The 20190-nt window shown below is 37.8% G+C and overlaps 1 protein-coding gene across 1 annotated transcript in view; it reads left to right on the forward strand.

The window, feature by feature from the left end:
• GPR158 (G protein-coupled receptor 158) overlaps positions 1 to 19846 on the forward strand; it is a 426015-nt gene extending 406169 nt beyond the window's left edge. The window contains exons 8-11 of the mRNA XM_060659134.3: positions 6128 to 6266; positions 11336 to 11441; positions 14566 to 14712; positions 15437 to 19846. Coding sequence (XP_060515117.3) covers positions 6128 to 6266; positions 11336 to 11441; positions 14566 to 14712; positions 15437 to 16912 — 1868 coding nt within the window. The 3' untranslated portion in view covers positions 16913 to 19846. The remainder of the gene's footprint in view (positions 1 to 6127; positions 6267 to 11335; positions 11442 to 14565; positions 14713 to 15436) is intronic.
• Positions 19847 to 20190: the final 344 nt, after the last annotated feature.

Genomic DNA, 20190 nt, shown 5'->3' on the forward strand with positions numbered 1-20190 from the left:
TTGTTTTAATGTTTTATTTATTTTTGAGAGAGAGAGAGAGAGAGAGAGAGAGCATAAGCAGGGAGGGGCAGAGAGAGAGGGAGACACAGAATCTGAAGCAGGCTCCAGGCTCTGAGCCTGAAACAGGGGACACAGGGCTCGAACTACCACCCCAAACCATGAGATCATGACCTGAGCTGAGGGCAGAAGCCTAACCGACTGAGCCACCCAGGTGCCTCTAAATGTAGTTCTTAAAGGTAACACAAAATCCTGACTGCAGCTCCCTCTTCAAACAACACACATGTAAATGACAGGGAGAGGGAAATGGAAGAAACACTACTAGAAGACACAACTTGCTGTCCTGACATTGACCCTGTGCCTTGTGACATTCACCCTGTGCCCTGAAAGTTCCCCAACTTTATTTTATCTTTATGAGCTCTTCCTACGTTCATGATCTTTAATGTGGGTCCATAGACTCTGGAGTGTCTGAATTTCACTAAATTTCTATCACCCCATATCAAACCTTAAGAACTTTAAATGTACGTGCCAGAGACAGAGGGGAGAAAATATATGCCTTCTCTAACTTTCCCACTCAAGACGCAGTGGAGATGGTGAAAAACTTGATCCAAGTTCTAGAGATGTATGAAAGGAAGCAATAAAGAAAAGCCAACCTGCAAATGTGTGATCATTCACAGCAGTGCTTGCCTTGGAGAACTCCTTAGCAGTGAGTGTAAGAGAGGAATAATCAAGTCACCACATAGTTCATATGATTAACAATCGTATTCCTTAGTATTACGACACGGTATCTGTGATCCAAGCTTGAAACTGGGACATTCAACATTTTGCCCAGCCTGCAATAAAGCCTTCATACATGTAGATAATGTACAAAAGGCATTTAGTACAGTGCCTGGCACGTTCAACAGATGTTAGCTACAAAGTCAGACTCAGGGAACAAAAAGTAATTCCGAATGGAAGTACTAGCTTTTCCTAATTAGCATACTAATTATTTAAAGTGCAAACAATTGTTGCTTGGGAAAATATTTGTTTTCTTCAATAGGATGAAAAAAAATATTTCCCAAGGTTTTGTCTATGCCTCTGTTAATAATAGAGCAAAGAATAGAGTTAGTAAGAGCATCCTCATCTCAGCCCAAGGATGTCATTTCGAGAACACTGGTCAGGAACTAAGGAGCCTGTGTTCCAGGCCCTACTTTGCTGTGACCACAGGGATGGCAAGAGGGATACAACAGGGTTCTCCACAGGCATGTTCTGCAGCCCAGCGCTGCCCATCCCTGTGGCTCACTGCTTCCAGAGAGCTGAGGAGGGAGCAGACATTCCTGCCTCCACTGTCCTCCTTGTGAAACCCACCCACATTCTACTGCTTCAGTCTCTGTCCCAAAGCTCAATAAAGGGACTTCAGGCAAGCAGAATCACAGCAGTTCACCAACCACCCATCTTTGCAGCCACATACACACTCCAAACAGCACCCCCAGACTCCATGGTCTAATAAAGTCACTTCTAGCTTTAAAATTCTATCAAGAGTATCATTCTCATTGTTTTCAGCATTGTAACTCTCGCAACTGTTCTTATTTTAAAAAGAAAAGGCAACTAAGCCTCCCAAATATCAAGGCTCCCGTATGCCAGTTGAGGCCTAGAACACTGGAACTTGAGTTACTCTCAAGCGTTATTGAAGTTGTTTCCATACTTCATGATAACTTCTGTGCTGCCTACCATGTTATTGCATGCACAAAACCAGAAAACTTTGAAAGTGAAGGACTTAGAGGAAAACAGAGGAGGACATTAAAAGAAATACTTAGAGGGGCACCTGGGCGGCTCAGTCGATGAAGCATCTGATTCTTGATTTCGTCTCAGGTCACGATCTCACGGTTTGTGAGCCTGCATCAGGCTCTGCGGTGACGGCGCAGAGCGAGCTTGGGATTCTGTCTCTCCCTCTCTCTCTGCCCCTCCCCCACTTGCGTATGCTTCCTTGCTCTCTCTCTCTCAAAAATAAATAAGCATTTAAAGAATTCTTTAAAAAAACAGAAATTCTTGGAAAATTCAACCTAAATGTGTCATTTATATATTTACTTGTGCCACATAAAAATAATTTTAAAGGGGCTAAGAAGCATAAAATACTACTAAGACAAAAATGCCTTTGCAGCACAGCAAAGCAGGGAACCACAGCTTGAGAGACATTTGTACTCTGAAGTTGTTTTCCTCTCAGCCATCGTGGGTGTTCTGAGATCACAGAGCCCAGGCGTCTTCAGTGTCCAAGAACTGATACTAATTCTCACTTTGCTTGACCCAGCCCTTTGGAAAGATAACTTGAAATCGCTTTCACTATCATATATAAATTTTTAAAAGGCCATGGTAGCTCACTTTCAAACTGGTATCCCTTATAGATTAAAAAGCAAAATACCTCAGTTTTCTGAAAGCTCCACTTGGATCTTTGAATATAAATGCAATTCCCTCTCTAACTGTACTCATGCCTCCCATCAAAATCATTTAACAGCAGAAATTATTTTCTAAAGCAGAAGCACAACACATATTTCAACTCCCACGTAATAACACTGCAAAATTTGGTAACATCTGCATATTTTCTTTCCTAATTGCAGTGTTAGTTTGAAGTTAATTATATGAAACTGATTTTTTTTCCCAAGCACGACTTTTATATATCACATTTAGTTTAATTGGTACTTTGAATAATAAATTGTTTTTCAGCCAGAGCATATTGTTTGATATTGCTAATGAAATGATTTTAATGTTAAGCTTAGCTGTTGGGAGGAATCTTATTTTATCTCTTATTTTTAAATATAATTATACATTACAGCACCCTAATTAACCTGTTTTCCTTTTTTTAATCCTCAAGACAACATTATGTAAAAACACTGCAATAAGGGACAGGAGATAGTGTCTTCAGAAGGAGATAGTTTCTGCTACGTGGAAATCCTTCCATTTCAGCATACTTCTGTGCTGGTGGTTGTTTAACAATATTTCTGGATTCATTATTCCTAAGTGGCAAGCACATTACCATACATGTCGTGGCCCATCAGTAAACAGCAGTTAGCACTATTAATAATAATGCCGGTATGACCTTTACACGTCTGTAATCCCTGCAGTGTTAGAGGGCGTGACAAGGTAACAGAAAGTCTACATCTCTAATAACATGAAAGTGATATCATTTATATTCTTTCAATTCAGCAAATATTTATTGAATCTTATCTATGTATGCTCCATACTGTTGCTGTCTATGTGGGCAAAGGCAGAAAAAATCATTGAAAGCCTCGATTCCTTGTTGAATCATTAGATTGCGCACCTGAAATTTAGATAACCCTGGATGTTAATTATACTTGAATTTAAAAAGTAAGTAAATAAATAAATAAGACTTGCTTCTTTTCCTGAAGGTCATAACTATTTGGGGCTAAAGAAGGGAGTGATTAACATGACTCCACAAATAATTTTCTCTCAATTATATATCCTGTGGCATTATTCTCTGCATTGTGCGATATTGATAGTTAAAACCCATAAGAGATTAGAGGAAGGAAAATTCAGTGCAAGGTAGAATCAATTCAGGTGGCTTTGTGATGGAGGTGGGACCTGAATTGGACATTGAAAACGTGGATAAGATTGGAAAATGTGGGTGAGAAGAAATTCTTGGTGTGAGCAATAGCATAAACAAAGACTCAGAAGCAAGAAGAATCTTTGAAGTGGTCAGAGGACAATGAGTCTTCCTGGGCCAGCTCAGAGTTCATGCTAGGGAGTATTGGAAGGTCATGTTGGATGTATAGCATGAAGTCACAGGGAGCTAGGAATGCCAGGACCAAGCCTTCGTAAAATAATAGTAAGCCACTGGAGATATCTGAATGACGATGCATGCAGTACCTCACAAAAGCCTGACCTGAGGGGTTAACAACTAGATAAATCAGGGGTGAGAAATATACAAGCACAAAAGAATAAGGCCAAGCAAAGTGGGCAACTAACATGAAGCCTGGGTAGCAAGAAAGGCTTAAATGTGAGGACATGTCTGCCCAGGCATGAATCCCTTGTAGTCTTCCTTTTGGGGCAAGAATTATTTCCAGGGTCCTAAGTGAGTATGAGTGAATCTTATAATGGAAATGTGAATCAGCTAACCCAAGTGGAGTGCCAGGGATTTGGACAAATCCTGATGTGATCAAAGTGGAGTTTCAGAAAATAAAGAATGAATGAACACAGGATGAAGCCAGGTTTAGATGGGGCAGTTGAAAAATAACTGTAACATATAAAGAGCAATATGATAGGCACTTAAAAGGTAGTCATTGTGGGCACTGGGAGGAACGGTCCCTATGAAAAACAACTCAAAGTAGAAATGTACCAAAGAAAGGCAGCTGAGATTTCCAACCTGGGTAAAGAGGCGATAGCAGTACCATGGACAGAAATACAAGTTAGAGGGCCACTGGGTGGCTCAGTCGGTTAAGTATCTGCCTCTTGATTTCAGCTCAGGTCATTATCTCAGTTTGTGAGATCATGCCCCATGTCAGGCTCTGCGATTACCATGCAGAGCCTGCTAGGGATTCTCTCTCCCTTTCGGTTCCTCCCCAACCCGGACTTTCTCTTTTTTTCCCTCTCTCTCTCTCTCAAAATAAATGAATAAACTTAAAAAAAAAAGAAAAGAAATACAAGAGTTAGGAAGGAAAGTTCTACATGAAGACCTCAGCATTTCTTGATTTGCTTTTCCTGATCCAGTAGAACTCGGCTGGAAAGAACATTTATAGCACATGGCCAGTGGCCAACATACTGAATAATTGGGACTGAATAAATTTCATGGAGATCTTGGAGTGTGCCTTATTTTTTATTTGGCTTCTAACCACATCAGGGTTTTAGAGTATCTCTTGACAGATGTGTTTATTTAAGGGGTTTTCAATAATTAGGGCACTACCTATTGTTTAAATACTGACAGAAATAGGCTGAAAGGTTGGCAGGTAAAACAGCTTTCGCATATGGGAATGGAAGTCAGTGTCTCAGTAGATAAGTAAGTAGGTTACCTCCAGGTAATGCATTTGATGAAATATTTTCTCCAAATTAGAGCTTTCTTCTTTCTTCTTATTAATTAGATATTATCTTCTTTAGATACTATCTTCCGTGAAGTCATGTTGCTAAGACAGATAAAATGGATGGTAGAAATTATTGGTCAAAAAGGGTTAAAGTAGTGATGTTCAGTTTGGAAAAAAAAAGTCAAACGAGATGTTTAACAATAAGATCCATTTAATGTGTGTTTTTATGTATTCCTTTACTTATCTAATATCTACCATGTCCGTAACTATATTATGTGCTTTATATCCATTTTTTAATTTCATTAGCAAATAATCTCATGAAATATGTACTTTTTATTATTCTCATTTTCCAAATAAGAAAACTGTGGCCAGAGACGTTAAATTGCCTCAGATTATGCAAAGTTAATTAGAGACAGAGCCAGAATTTCCAATCAGGCCTAATGTGATTCTGAAGCCCTTATCCTTAACCGCTTTACTATGCTTGTCTCTTCTGGCTTGATCCCACAAACAAGGTGATTATGAATTTTACGAAGGCTTCAGCACTCCACCCACAAAAGATGGGATTTCTGTCATGTGTGAAGAAATAATGGTTCATTTATAAAACATGCCACTGAATGTTTATCAACCTATTTTCTCACATTTCTAGCAATGGATATTTTTATGTTGTTGAACCAGATCCAATGCGGTAAGACCTTACATTTCTAGAAGCTACATATGAACACAATACAAGCCTTTGTTGCCTTGATGACTTCATTATGACCCAGATGCTCCGTGAATATCTTAAACTCAGGTTGGGGATGTAGAAAATAATTTTACAGTTGTTTCAGGAAAAAGCCAGGCATTAGCAAAAGAAAAATCTGAGACACCAAACACTGTTTTTAAAAAAGCAAGAAAACAAAAACCAAAGTGTACCTTGAAAAGTCTACACACTGAATAAAATCTTAAATGTATGTCACGTGTATTCATATGTGAATGACATTTTGTATGCCTCTACTTCTAGCTAAACTTATGTTTCTGTAATAGACACAAAATGCATGCTAAAGCACTTAAAATTTGCATTTTTATTCACCTATAAAACTAATGGAAAATTGTTCTTTTCTTTGTTGTTGTTCTTCTCACAGCTGAATTTTTATTCCTCTTGTGGGGTGTTTATCTCTGCTATGCAGTGCGGACAGTCCCATCAACATTTCATGAGCCACGCTATATGGCTGTCGCAGTTCACAATGAGCTCATTATCTCTGCTATATTCCATACAATTAGGCAAGTGCTCTATAGAGCTAGCAAATAACTGTTTTATTTCTCCGATGTGTTGTGGTTTGATTTAAATAGCAAAATTGGGTAAAATGCATCATGGAAAGATTCAGGAAGGATAATGTTTTTAAGCTGACTAATTTCTTTGTCACAGAAATGGCAAATGAATGTAGGGTTTTGTTTTTTTTTAACTGTTCTTAGTTCCTGCTGATGTTTTGTTACTACCTTTATCTTGAAGGTTAATTACTCTGTATTATTGTATTCTATCAAACCACTTATAGGAATGTCATTGAATATTGTTATGATATGTAATACTTTTTGTTCTGAAGATATAAAGCTACACATGCATACATCATAAAGTTGATATAATAAATTATCTGTGTTTCCATTCATGTTTAATACATGGGGTTACGCTTTTAAAATCAATATTCAGATAGACAATTTATGTGTATTTATTCTGCTGAATTCAAAACTAAAAAACCATTCCAACCCAAGGACTAGAGTTTTGTGTGCAATGGGGTTTAGCAGTGACCTTCTATTGTACGCATGGATGCCTGGCCCTCCATTTTTTGGTATCCCCTATATTTCTGTACTCGGTGAGTACAAAGGAGGAAGAAAGGGGCTAATGATAAGTGAACAAAATGAAATATGTGTGACTTATCTTCTGCGAATTTATGCCTATCTGAAAATGAAATGAAAACCTCAGTGAGAACAAAAAAGGAAATCCTATAATTTCAAAAGTAACAAAAAAGATGTCATTCACTTGCTCGACATATATTAAAAGTTAGGACGTCCTTAAGAATGCAATGAGAAATTTTAAATATTCAGCCATTTCCCTCTGTGGAAAAACATTAATAATAGTGGGAGTCAGAGTGGGAAGGTGTGGATCTGTGGAAGTTTTGGAAGATATTTATCATTTCTCACTTTAGTCAATAATTATAAAATTATATCTTGCGCTTCTAGGAACAGATGACGGCAGAGAGCAGTTGAGCCTTAGACACACCTACACTTTTTATCTTTTAAGTAAGAAAGGGGGTATTTATGATTTGATCATGTTGGAGGCTCCATCAAAGGGCTAGGAATCCAGGGAATTTGCCTCTTTGCTTTGTCTTGACCCCTCTCAAAAGAGAGAGAAAAGAGAAAACGAGAAGAGGAAGGAAAGATGAGAAGCAAAATATGATATTATAACTGGGCAAAAAGAAGTCTCTGTCGATCCTATTTAGACTAAAGCTGGAGGACACGAGAGGAGGTGTCCTCGGTGCACAGTGTAGTGAGCACCAGAGAGGACTCTGCCATGGGCGGAGCCCCAAAGTCTTCACAGGTCTCCCAAACCATCTCCCAAGAAAAGCTGCATTTTTGTTTTTTGTGTCCAGGATATCAAACACATATGTTTCAAGGTATAACAAACATGCTTCTCTAGAACCATTTATAAGTTGAATGTTATATAAACGAACCAATTGCAGAGTTCTAAGCATACCAAGAGGCTTATTGCAGATGAGTTTAAATGTCTTCTGTTGCCAGAATGTGACCACGTCATGCAAAGGCCTTCCTACTTTTGCCCTACAATCAGCTGCTGTATTTCTTAGAACCAAATTGCCCAAGAAATTAAATCTGTTTAAAGCAGTTGCCTAAATTGATTCTTATCCTTTTCTACTTGAAGATTTATTCTTTTCAATTTTCATTGTTAAATGTTTTTTCAATGGATTTGATTGATTGATTGATTGATTGATTTTATTGATTTATTTTTTCAATGGATTTTAAACTCTCAATTGGTCCAAGTCTTTTCAGCAGTAGGCAAGGTAAAGCACTTTTGAAATGAACTTAAAAAAAATTCTTAAGAAGGCAATAGGTGGTTATTACAGATAAATCATAAAATGATAAAAAATAAACTCCCTAATCCAACCACCCAAAAGTGATAAGCACTGTTAACATATTAGGAAACACATGCTAAATATTCACTGAAAATAATTTTCTTGGGAGCCTGGCTGGCTCAATCAGGGAGCATGCGACTTTTGATCTGAAGGTCATGAGTTCAAGCCCCACATTGGGCATCGAGCTTGCTTTAAAACAAAATTAGCTTTCTTACTTTGCTTAGGTCTTTCCTACAGAGTCCCAAACAACCCATTAGCCTAGCCAGATGAACCATGTAAATGATGAGCTGGGTGCACATAGACACAAGTGCTGACTGAATTGTTCCTGTTGAACCTAGTAGATTTGGTGTTAGACATGCCATGCTCACAAGATCAATTTTCTTCCAGACAACTATGTAGTCCCCTATAAGTTTTGAACAGGGAGGACTTCCAATGGCAGCAGGGTGATCAGCCTTGGTAGGCCTTGGTATTTTCTTAGGCAAGCCTAAGAACACCTGCGTGGGAAGCCCTACATTTTAAGTTCCAAATTTAACTCACCTTTCAATTAGATTGTAGCATATTGGCTTCAAAGAATCGTAGTATACATTAGCTACTTTCTCAGAAATTTAACTTGTATGGTCATAAACAGCCAAGGATAGAATTATAGTTTGACACACTAAATCTACAGAACACTGACTTTAGGGAGATGAGCAAGAAGCAAGTAATAGGCAGTAATAATTAAAGAGTCAAGTATATACAATTTCTTATTTACATGTGGACTGAATTTGTACATGCTATGATTCCAATATTGGTAAAGTCCAAGAATAAGAAACAAGAACGTAATAATTTAAATAAACTGGGTTCATCTTTGTAATTTTTTAATAGAATCAAATAATATTAAATAAGGCATCCAACATCAGCAAAGATATTCTCTATCAATAGGAAATATCTGTTCTTTATTTGCTTAAAATATAAAATTATACATACATAACTGTACGTATGTATGTATGTATATATACATACATAAATATGTAAAGCTATAACTGAATATTTATATACAGATTTACTTTTATTCCCATCAAATTGCCAGATTAAACAAATAAACTAAAAGGATTAAGTCCGGCAGTCTCATAATGCAGAAGGCATTTTGCTTAATCTGTTCTATAATCCTTCACTAAGCATAAAGCAGAGCTTTGGGAAAGTGCGAGATTTTAAAAGGTTTGCTTTTCTTCCTAACTTGAATTTTTGAATATTTCTATGGTCCTGACTGTTAGATCTATTTTTTTAGGAGCTGAAATAGTCTTTCAAAGAAAACCAATCTTTAAAATGACTGCAAAACCCAATTTCTCTTAAGATCGTTCTAGTCAGAATTGCAACCTAACAAGCCCAGCAGTATTTAAAAGCTGGTTAATTTAGGGAAAATTGATGTTCGTATACAGTACTTCAAAATTACTTTTTGGGAGACTCACCATTTTAATTTAAAATACATGTAAGCATTGTTCCTTCCAGATACTGTCAGGCTAACATTCACTTGCATTCACTGGCATTCATAATGTTCACTGGCATTTGAATAGGAATCCCCAGTGCGTGAGCCTGTGGACTATAGACCCATCCCCTTCCATATAACTGTCTGCTCCAGAACTGGAAATGGCCCCAGCAGTTTGGGATGAGATCATTTTCCAGGCCACATTTTATATTGCTTCTATGCTTCAGATACTGTAACTTGTTACTGAGGTTGATGATCCTATTTCACTGCTTTAAAAAAGAAAAAAAAATCTCACCTGACCCTACAGAGACTCTGTCAAAAAATATCTAATCCCTGAACAAAGTGGATATTCATTTAATCATATCCAAGGCAGGTATAAAGCCACTTTTCTGACAAAGAAATTAGAGAAGATGTTAATTCATAAAATCCTGTTTAGTAATGTGTGAGCTATCGTGAGTTTTCTGTACTTCTATGCATGTATTGTAAGTCAATTTTGTCTATGCCTCCAAACACAGGGGAAACTACCTCTCCATTTTGGACAACTCTTGAGCCTCCATTTTAACTTGATATTTGAGGGAGAGGGGGTGAGAAACTTGATATTTGGGGGAGTGGGGGATAGGATAGAGGTAAAAATGAGGAAGAAATCCACTTAGTGGAAATTCTGAGTATAAATAATACTAATTTACTTAGTAAAAGATATAAAATTAGTTTCTTCTATGTTTATATAACATTATATATGTTAATGTTCATAAGCATTGTCTTAAGATATAAGCTTTTTAAATTTGATGATGTATATCACTGAATCAAAATGCTGATTGTCTAATTCCAAATGCAGTAAAATCTCATATTTAGCTTTTCATGGATAAACAGTAGATGGGAAAAAATTAAAAGAAAAATATAATTTCAGAGGACCTTGATAAAAGCAACATCTGGCTTCTGCAAAAGAATGAGTCCTTAAAACATGAGTTTGTTTGTACATATACCTAATGATTTATGAAAATATTCCAGCAATTACCAGAGTAGATCTCAGTACTGAAGTTTTCCTATACAAGTTTCCTGCAAACTCTCCTAGAACAGAACTTTATAAATTACTCAGCAAGATATGATTTTAAATATGGCATTTTAAATTATCATAAAACAGTTTGATACTTTACAATAACTAAATTTTTTATTTTAGAAGAGGCGTTTTACAAACCATTAGTATATTCATTTTTCCATTACATTGTTCATCATTGAAGCCTTTGAGGTCATTCACAAAGACAGATAATTACCTACCCTTTTTTTTTCTTATTTTTTTTCTTGATTAATGTTTTCAAATGTAGAGAATTAGAATCAAGAGTTATTTGGATGTGTCTCATAGCCCAAATTTTCCTGAAGTCACCAGTTTGTAAGCCCATTCTTCTTTTGAATTCATAAGTGTCCGTTGCTTTAATTTTAAGACATTCAATTTACATACAAAATAATAATTCCAGGAAATGATTAGCACATTATATATCTATATGCTGTCTTTCTTACTAATAACTTAAAATAATAAATAATAAAGAGTTCATATCTTTATCCAATTGCAGTCACTTTGAGCCTTATTCTCCTGGGATGACAATATATGCCATAGAAACAGCAATACAACTGTTTCCATGCTTGCTTGTTTTTTTAAAATACACCAAGGAAAAAAGTTTCCAAGTATCCTAGGGTTTTAAATAGAGATCTTGTTGGATTACTAACTTGGTGAATTCTCATTTCAGATTCGTTCTTGCCTCAAGACTTCAGTCTGACTGGATGCTAATGCTGTATTTTGCACATACTCATTTGACTGTGACAGTCACCATTGGGTTGCTTTTGATTCCAAAGGTACTCCTTTAACATTACTTTTCTCTTGCAAGACAATTATTTTAAATAAGCATGGAGTTGTTTCTCCTTTAAAAAAATATCTGGCATATAGGCCAAGAGAGGTGTGGAGATTTGCTTGACGCTCTAAAATAATTTTAAAGCTCTCTCCTCAGGGAACTAGATGTCTCTTTTCTTTTGGAATTTATTAAATAGCCTATATAATTATTAAATGCTTCAATTTTTACAAAACCCATCATCTGGTTCAGTTCTTTTTCAAATATTTTGATACACAGTTATGTTTTAATTATGGGCTCAAGATGGCTTTTGACTGTAGCTATACCATCAAAATTATTTTTTGAAAAGAATTAGCCTCTTCTAAGAGTCCTCTTGTTTGGATTGATATTCAAGAAGCATTGTATTGCAAACATTCAGAAAATTTTTATATAAATAGAAATAAATAATTACACTGTTGTGTATAGAAGAATCCTGCTTAATAAAGATGGGCTGACAAAGATTTATCTAGACAGCATACTGAAGTGGGGGGAATTATCAATATGTGTTCCGCCCACACTAGTTATACAGTAGGGAATCATTAGCTAAGACTTTCATCTCTCTGAGTTTCAGTTTCCTCATCTAGGACATGATAGCCATAAAGCTGCTTACAGTGAAATAATATGATCGCAGAGTGTGGGAGAATAACATACAAGTTAGAGCATTATTATTATTTTCCTCTTTTGCCCATGGAAAAACAAAATATTAGGACACTATGTATCTGTGTAAGTGGCACACGATATATTATTAGCATGGTTGAGACAAGAATTGTGATTTCTTATCATTCACTCCAGGCTTTACCTCCTCTCACAATTAACCAAAACACTAAATGAAATTCAGCCTGACTGAAAGCCCAAACAAATGTAAACAGAGCCAAATGCCTACTTTCTTCCTTACTTGAATTATACCAAACAGCCACAGTTTCCATGGGCTAGTCTGCTACTGCAGTTTATCCTATCCATTTTCATACTTTCCATTATATGATTACATTTGTATTAGATGGATATACTGTATACTCAGGCTATTTATTCAGTTGTAAGAATTGAAAACACGTGTTCATACAAAAATTTGCACATGAATGTTCCTAGCAGCACTATCCATAACAGCTAAAAAGTGGAAACAACCCACATGTCCATCAACTGATAAATGTATAAACAAAATGTGGTGTATCTATACAATGGAATACTGTTCAGCAATAAGAAGGAATAAAGCACTGATACACGCTACAACTTGTACAGGCCTTGAAAACATTATGCCAAGTGCAAGAAGCTAGACACAAACGGTTGCATGATTCCATTTCTATGAAATGTCCAGGATAGGCAACTCCATGGAGACAGAAAGTAGATTGGTGGTTGCCACTAACTAGGGAAGAGGGGATATGGAAGTGACTGCCTACTGAGTTCAAGATTCTTTTGGAGGTGAGGAGAATATTCTGGAATTAGATAGTGGTGATGGTTGCACAGCCCTGTGAATATACCAAACATCATTCAATTGTATGATTTGAAATTGAGAATTTCATGGTATATGAATTATATATCGACTTCAGATAACTACAAAAAAATCGTTGAGGGGCTTTGCCAAGCACTGGTCTATGTACTAGAATAAGAGTAATGAACAGATAACATATGTGCTCTTGTGGTACTTATGTTCTGGAGAAGGGGGAAACAGAAAAGATAAGATAAATATTTCAAATATTATTTTAGATGGATATAAGGAAATATAATGCAGTAGAAAATGGACAATATCTGACAAGTAACTATTTCTTAAACTCATGGTCACCTCTAAGACTGTGCTTGACAAAAACAGGTCCATTCTTGTCAATAACCTCTCAGTGATTCACTAGTAGCTTGTGAGATTTGGAAGGATAGGGACTGTGTTTTATTAATCTTTATGGCCTTAAGTTCCTGACACATGTGGGAACCACAAACATAAGTAGAAGAGTGAAGGCAAGATTCACCCATTTCTGTGGTTTCTCAACCAGTCCCTATAACAAAGCCTTCACAGTTCCTTAAGTAGAGAATTGCCATTTCACATTGTTATCTTATATTGATGTTCACCGGCCCACATAAATATTTTAACAAGTATTGACATTGAAATTGCTCTGTATCATCAAAGGGTGATCTGTTAATTTTTTAAAGGAGTATTTGAGCTGATGACAAGCTGTGAGAAGAGAACTCATTTCCCTAAGCCTTTCTCTCAATTTTCATAGAATAGTCACTTAGTTTATATATTGTGTGAAGTGGCTGGATTGTTTTGAGTCTCCCTGCTTTCCATCATTTACCCAATTCATTCTTCTTCATGTCTCTATTTGCAAAAGAATAGAGATAGCAAGAGTACGTGAAACTGAAAAATATCAAAAGGCCACATGAAAATAATAAAAATACCTCAAAATGTTCGGTGAAGGAGGAACTTGAGAATAATGAGCTTGAGAAAAAATTCTATAAGTTCAGTGAATCTCTGACTTTTAAAGTTAGATATCATCACTTTAGGCTGAGAGGGCTCTGTGCTCCAGAGAGGTTCTACGATTTGTTCAAGATATCACTGTCAACACAGTTGAGGTTGGAATTAAGATCCCTTGTCCCCTGAGTCTTGGAAGCAACTTTTTTGAAGCTAAGTGGAGTAGACAGAAAGTCACTGTCTGTGATCAGAGCCACTTGTGCCCTTAGATGAAATACAGTGTCCCCTATTTGAAACAAAACGACAAACACAAGGTAGACCCTACTGCTCAAAAAATATTTCCATCCAACTGCCGGGGAGTTTAAATTGCTACTCTTGGAAAACATTTGTTTGGGTTTTTCTACCTATTTTCATTTTCAAAATGCAAATATAATGGAAGAGGAGTAGCGTAAGTGAACACTGGGAGCCTGGAGAAAAGACAAGGAAGAAAATGGTAGTCAGAGAAGGAACCACTTATTAATATTGCCTAAGAGCTGTAGCGTGTGACATGGAAAGCAAAACACAAACATAGCAGCAGATCTTTTGTGAAGACTTCTAAGCCGAAGAGATGATATGAACATTAGAACCTTTAGAAAATTATTATGCTCTGCCTTATAGTGGGCTAATGTCTACAGCTCATATTGAGTATCTATTGCAGTTTTCACATTCAAGCAATAACCCACGAGATGACATTGCTACAGAAGCATATGAAGATGAGCTAGACATGGGCCGGTCTGGATCCTACTTGAACAGCAGTATCAATTCAGCATGGAGTGAGCACAGCTTAGACCCAGAAGACATTCGGGTAATACCAGTATTTCATCTTTCTTATTTCAGATTAACCCCATTTATACAGGCAAGCCCATGTGGGCTGATGTATGTGTATGCTCATCTGTGTGCATGTGTGAGTCAGAGAGAAAAAGAGAAGGGGAATGTGTGTTTTTGTAAGAACCAAAGACATCGAAGGGAGAGTTAATTCAGGTGTAAAACACTTATCATGGTAGAAATTCTACAGGCCAATCTTGATAGTCTCAGCTGACTTTTATTGGCAGCCATAATGATGAACTGGTTACACTGGTCCCCTAATACCGTTTATGACATTTTGCTGATGGAAGGGCAGATCTGTGAGCAGAGAGAATGGGTTACTGAGAATAATCTGTGACAACATATCAGCATTTGGAGTAAGAAGATGCTTTCAGTAACCGATGGTCTGTTGTCCCCTAGATCTGATCTAGGTGTAATTTTATCAATGGCTACATGATGCTTCCAATATCATTTAGGGGTATGGCTTATCGGTAGATAATACGCTGTGTTTTTATTGTGATCCTAGTTGAGTCCGGCACACCCAACTCGTAAGTCCCAAGGGCTTGCTCCATGAAACAAGGGTAAAATGCATGTGTTCAGGTCTTAAAGTTCAAACGCTATGTGAAACAGAATGCAAATTAATAAACCTCAAATTACATTTAGTAATATTATCTTGCTAAATCACTAAGTTCCACATCTCTGTGAATTTGCTCTTGTTCTGGCAGGATGAGCTGAAGAAACTCTATGCCCAGTTGGAAATATATAAGAGGAAGAAGATGATTACAAATAACCCCCACCTCCAGAAAAAGCGGTGCTCCAAGAAGGGCTTAGGCCGTTCAATCATGAGGCGTATCACCGAGATCCCAGAGACGGTCAGCAGGCAGTGTTCCAAAGAGGACAAGGAAGTCACAGACCACAGCACAGCCAAAAGCACTGCCCTGGTCAGGAAGAACCCGCAAGAGTCTTCAGGTAACACCGGGAAGCCCAAGGAGGAGTCCCTGAAAAACCGAGTCTTCTCACTGAAGAAATCCCACAGCACTTACGATCATGTGAGGGAACACACAGAAGAGTCCAACAGTTTACCGGGGGAAAGCCAAGAAGAGGAGTCTACAGAACATTCCACACTGGAGTCTCTGTCAAGTAAAAAATTAACACAAAAACTGAAAGAGAACAGTGAGGCCGAGTCCACAGAGTCTGTGCCTTTGGTGTGTAAGTCAGCAAGTGCTCACAATCTCAGCTCAGAGAAGAAGCAGGGGCACCCACGAACATCCATGTTACAAAAGTCTCTCAGTGTCATAGCAAGTGCCAAGGAGAAGACTCTTGGATTAGCTGGGAAAACCCAAACATCAGGCCTGGAAGAACGTGCTAACTCCCAGAAACCTCTGCCAAAAGATAAAGAAGCAAACAGAAAATACTCAAATTCAGATAATGCAGAGACTAAAGATTCTGCCCCCCCAAACTCCAGTCATTTGGAGGAGCCAAGAAAACCTCAGAAATCTGGGATTATGAAGCAACAAAGGGTCAACCCGTCCACTGCCAATTCTGAGATGAGCCCAGGCACCACCCAGATGAAGAACAACTTTGACATAGGGGAAGTGTGCCCTTGGGAGATTTATGACCTGGCCCCTGGTCCCGTGCCTTCAGAATCAAAAGTTCAAAAACACGTATCTATTGCAGCTTCTGAAATGGAGAAAAACCCAACTTTTTCCTTAAAGGAAAAATCTCATCAGAAGCCTAAGGCAGCTGAACTATGTCAGCAAACCAATCAGAAGAGCATAGACAAGGCTGAGGTATGCCCTTGGGAGAGCCAAGGTCAGCCCGTTTTGGAAGATGAGAAGAATTTGATTTCCAAGACTCAGGTTCCCCCAGGGAGGGCTAACGATGAGAATGGCGGTCAGCGTTATGCGATAAACGTGTGTGCTGGGCAATATGAAGAGCTGCCCCCCAGAGCTGTAGCATCAAAAGTAGAGAATGGAAATCTCAACCAAACGGGAGACCAGGAACAAAAAACATCTTCCCCTGAGGAAAATGTGCCTGGCTCCTATAACTCAAGTAATAACTTTCAGCAACCTTTAACATCGCGAGCTGAGGTGTGTCCTTGGGAGTTTGAGACCCCAGATCTACCAAATGCTGAAAGAAGTGCTTTACCTGCTGCCTCTTCCACTTTAAGTGCAAATAAGATAGCAGGGCCTCGGAAATAAGAGGTCTGGGATACTTGTGGGTGTAGCATCCCCAGAAAGAAAAGGAGAAGAAGGAAGAAACCCTGAATTCCACAGAAGGTAGAAATTCCCAAAGAATATTTGTCAGTCAAGGGAAAGGGGAAAGACGAGGGCAGAAGAAGACCTGGAGGGCAGAGCAACATCACAATGGAGGAATTAGACTGGCCTAGAGAAGTCTTTCCCCTGAGGACATGAGGAGAATCCTTACATTTCGGCATGTAGGGAGAGTAGCCCTCACCGTCTGCCCCTGATCAGTATTTGCCCATGGCCCTTTGAAGATCCTAAGCAAGGCAAACCAGAAGACACAGTATGAGATTGTGCAAAGAAGAAGAAGGTATAGACATATACGACCGAAATTCTAAGTAGCTAACTGAACTTACTTTACCTATTTAACCTTGATAGCACTGCTAACTTAATGCATCCCAAAAATACCTTTTATATTAACGATTGCTCTCATTTTCTTATAAATGTATGTTTCAGTACATGGTTGTGTCTCATATTCAAGCATTCCAGGTTGTATAACTTTTGCAAATAACTTTGATATTATGTGACACAACACATTTATGCAATCTGCAGCTACTCAATTGTTCTCGCAAGTTACAGAATACCTGCTATCTATCAACTTTAGTTGATTCTTGAAGTACAGTAAGCTTTCTCTGGCTTGGGAAGCCATAACTGTTATGATAAACTCTTTTCGTTCTGGCTGTGGTTTATATATATTGTGAATTTGGATTTGACTCTATTGTTTCACCTCATGGTTTGTTATACTGTCTTAATCAGGGTTTTTTATACAAGTTGAGTTACTTGTTTTGCACTTCTTGTTAGGACTCTGAGACCCAGCGGTCCTACTCTAGTCATATGTCTCAGTAAAGGACAACTTACCTATTGTTTGTTCAGAGTCAGAGACAGGTAACGCCTTCATTCCAATCTATTGTCCCTTTTAACTCTTTTCAGTATTTCATACTTAGCAGCATTTCGTAAGGAAGAAGCTAAGAGTGAGAAAAATATACTGCACATTAGTATCACCACCGAAAGGGAAGACTCTAGGAATGACATGAGAATTACAACAGTAATTCTCTTCCCTGCAGAGCCAGGGAATTTGCCTTTCAAAACACAGACAGAAAGGGAGCTACTGATAGCACTTTCAAGGGAGTATTTTTTTAAAGAGAAAAATTATGATAGCATCAAGATCATTGTATGGATATATTTTTATTATGCATACCTAATATATATTTTAAATTACCTCCAACTACTTATTCTCATAAACTCTTACTCGTTGCTTCAGCTAGGGGTAGCACTTGCTGGGCTTAAATCCCAAAGAGGTTTATAACCTGATTTATTCAAAGCCTGTAAGGTGGTACAGGCTCTTCATTCTCCCAAGCACTGGAAAACTTACAAGTCCTACATATTGCCACCTCGCTCAAAATTAAAAATGCCAGGTTCATATGCAAAGCAAAACAGCTCCCAGAGCGAAATTTGTAAAACTTACTGCCTTCCACGCTGATCATTTGGCATGGAAATCCTAAGCTGCTGACTTAGCCCTACTGGTGTGATCATGAGAAGAGATTCTGATCTGAAGCTCAGTCTCATCTTAGTTAAAGATGAATTACTTAGAAATAGAATGCAGACTTCCCTTTCTCTCCCTGCTAAACGCTGGAGTATCGACGGCTTATTTGGCCAGGACATTTCCAGCCTAAGTAACGTTTCATTTAATGAGAAGCAAGGAGAACATGCTAGGAGGATGAAAGATAAGAAAAGAGAATCGGAAGGCAGATATGGGGCTGTTCTGAGAGAATATCATTCTCAGTGGAGGGTAGAAACTAGGACTTCTCTTTATTCATCATCAAATTTTCTCAACGATTTTTATTCAGGAGTCAATGAGCGTGTCACCATTTTGCAAAGCTGTGCATAAATCTTCCTCACCCATTTGCTCACTTTGTGCATTACTCAGGTTGGTGGGGTAGGTTTGAAGAGATATAGAGATTCTATTTTTCTGCATTTCCTTCATTTATTTCCTTCTTTTCTTCCTTTTCAGTCAAGGCCTATGTATTCAGTAACCTTGGAATACAACTTTAAGGTATAGTTGTGAACTTGGATAGGAATTGCCAGGTCTACCTGCTTGTTTCACTTATGTTCAAGGTCTGTGAGCACTTTATTCGCTTTTTGAGACATAAGCAGTCAAGCATCAGTGACTTTTTATTGCACTTCAGGATGATCCTGCTAGAGATGTGGCTTAAAGAAGACTTGCCAAATTATACCTTAGTGACAGTCTACAGTCCATAGATTTTTCTCCACCAGCATAAATCAGTGAGAGTGCCTAGGGTCTTTCCTAGAGTTTCATTGCCATTGCTTATCACCAAGAGAAGTTTAAATCTATAATTCTTGAGGTTATTTTCCTAAATCGATAACAGTAAGAAAGTGAATAAACACTGTTAAGGTCACAAACATTTGCTAGGTTGTCCTTCTCAATGCATGTGCAGGCTGCATCCTGTCCTTGTTTTTAAGCCAGGGTTTATAAATAAGTAGATTTATACCAATCTTAATAGAACTGTATATTTTATGCAAGAATTAAATGCTTTACGACATGAATTATATAACTCAGCCCATTGTAAACTTTGGTGGCAACTTGGATTTGAAACTCGACAGTTCTCTTGTATTTGCTTCCTAGGTTTCTGCATGCAAGTGGTGACAGGTAGGACTGAAAAACACTGCCTTTTGACTTCTAGCATTTAGCAACCGAGAGTTGTAGAGTCAAAAAAGCTGTAAGTCTCTTCACTTAATCTGTGGTTCTTCTGAAACTATTATCTGAAACCTACAGCATCCCACCATGAAATATTTGGTAAATTTTTGTTGTGATGTGTTACAGCATGTAAATAATAATAACTTCTCTGCAATAAAACATATTTATATGAAAGTGATTCATGGCGATTTGTGTGTCTATCAAAAGAATCAAATTTATTTCACCTAACCAACTTGAGAAGGAATCCCGTGTATCTTTGGCTTTGGTACACATGCACATACATCCTCATATGCTTATGTACAGAAATATGTGATCAGCCAGATGTGGCCTCAAACAGGTAACCATTTGGAGCCAATAAAACCTGTTAGGACTAGTGATTTTGATTTAAGACGGCTCTGCCTAAATGGGAAGTAATCCAGTTACCTTTTTTAATTATCTGAACACACACGGGCAACTTGCTAAGCAATGGTGATGATCTTTAGATGAACAGGAGTTCCAATGTCCCGTGTCCAGTATCCAG

The sequence above is a fragment of the Panthera onca genome, chromosome B4 (assembly GCF_046562875.1).
Source record: "Panthera onca isolate mPanOnc1 chromosome B4, mPanOnc1 haplotype 2, whole genome shotgun sequence".
NCBI lineage: Eukaryota > Metazoa > Chordata > Mammalia > Carnivora > Felidae > Panthera > Panthera onca.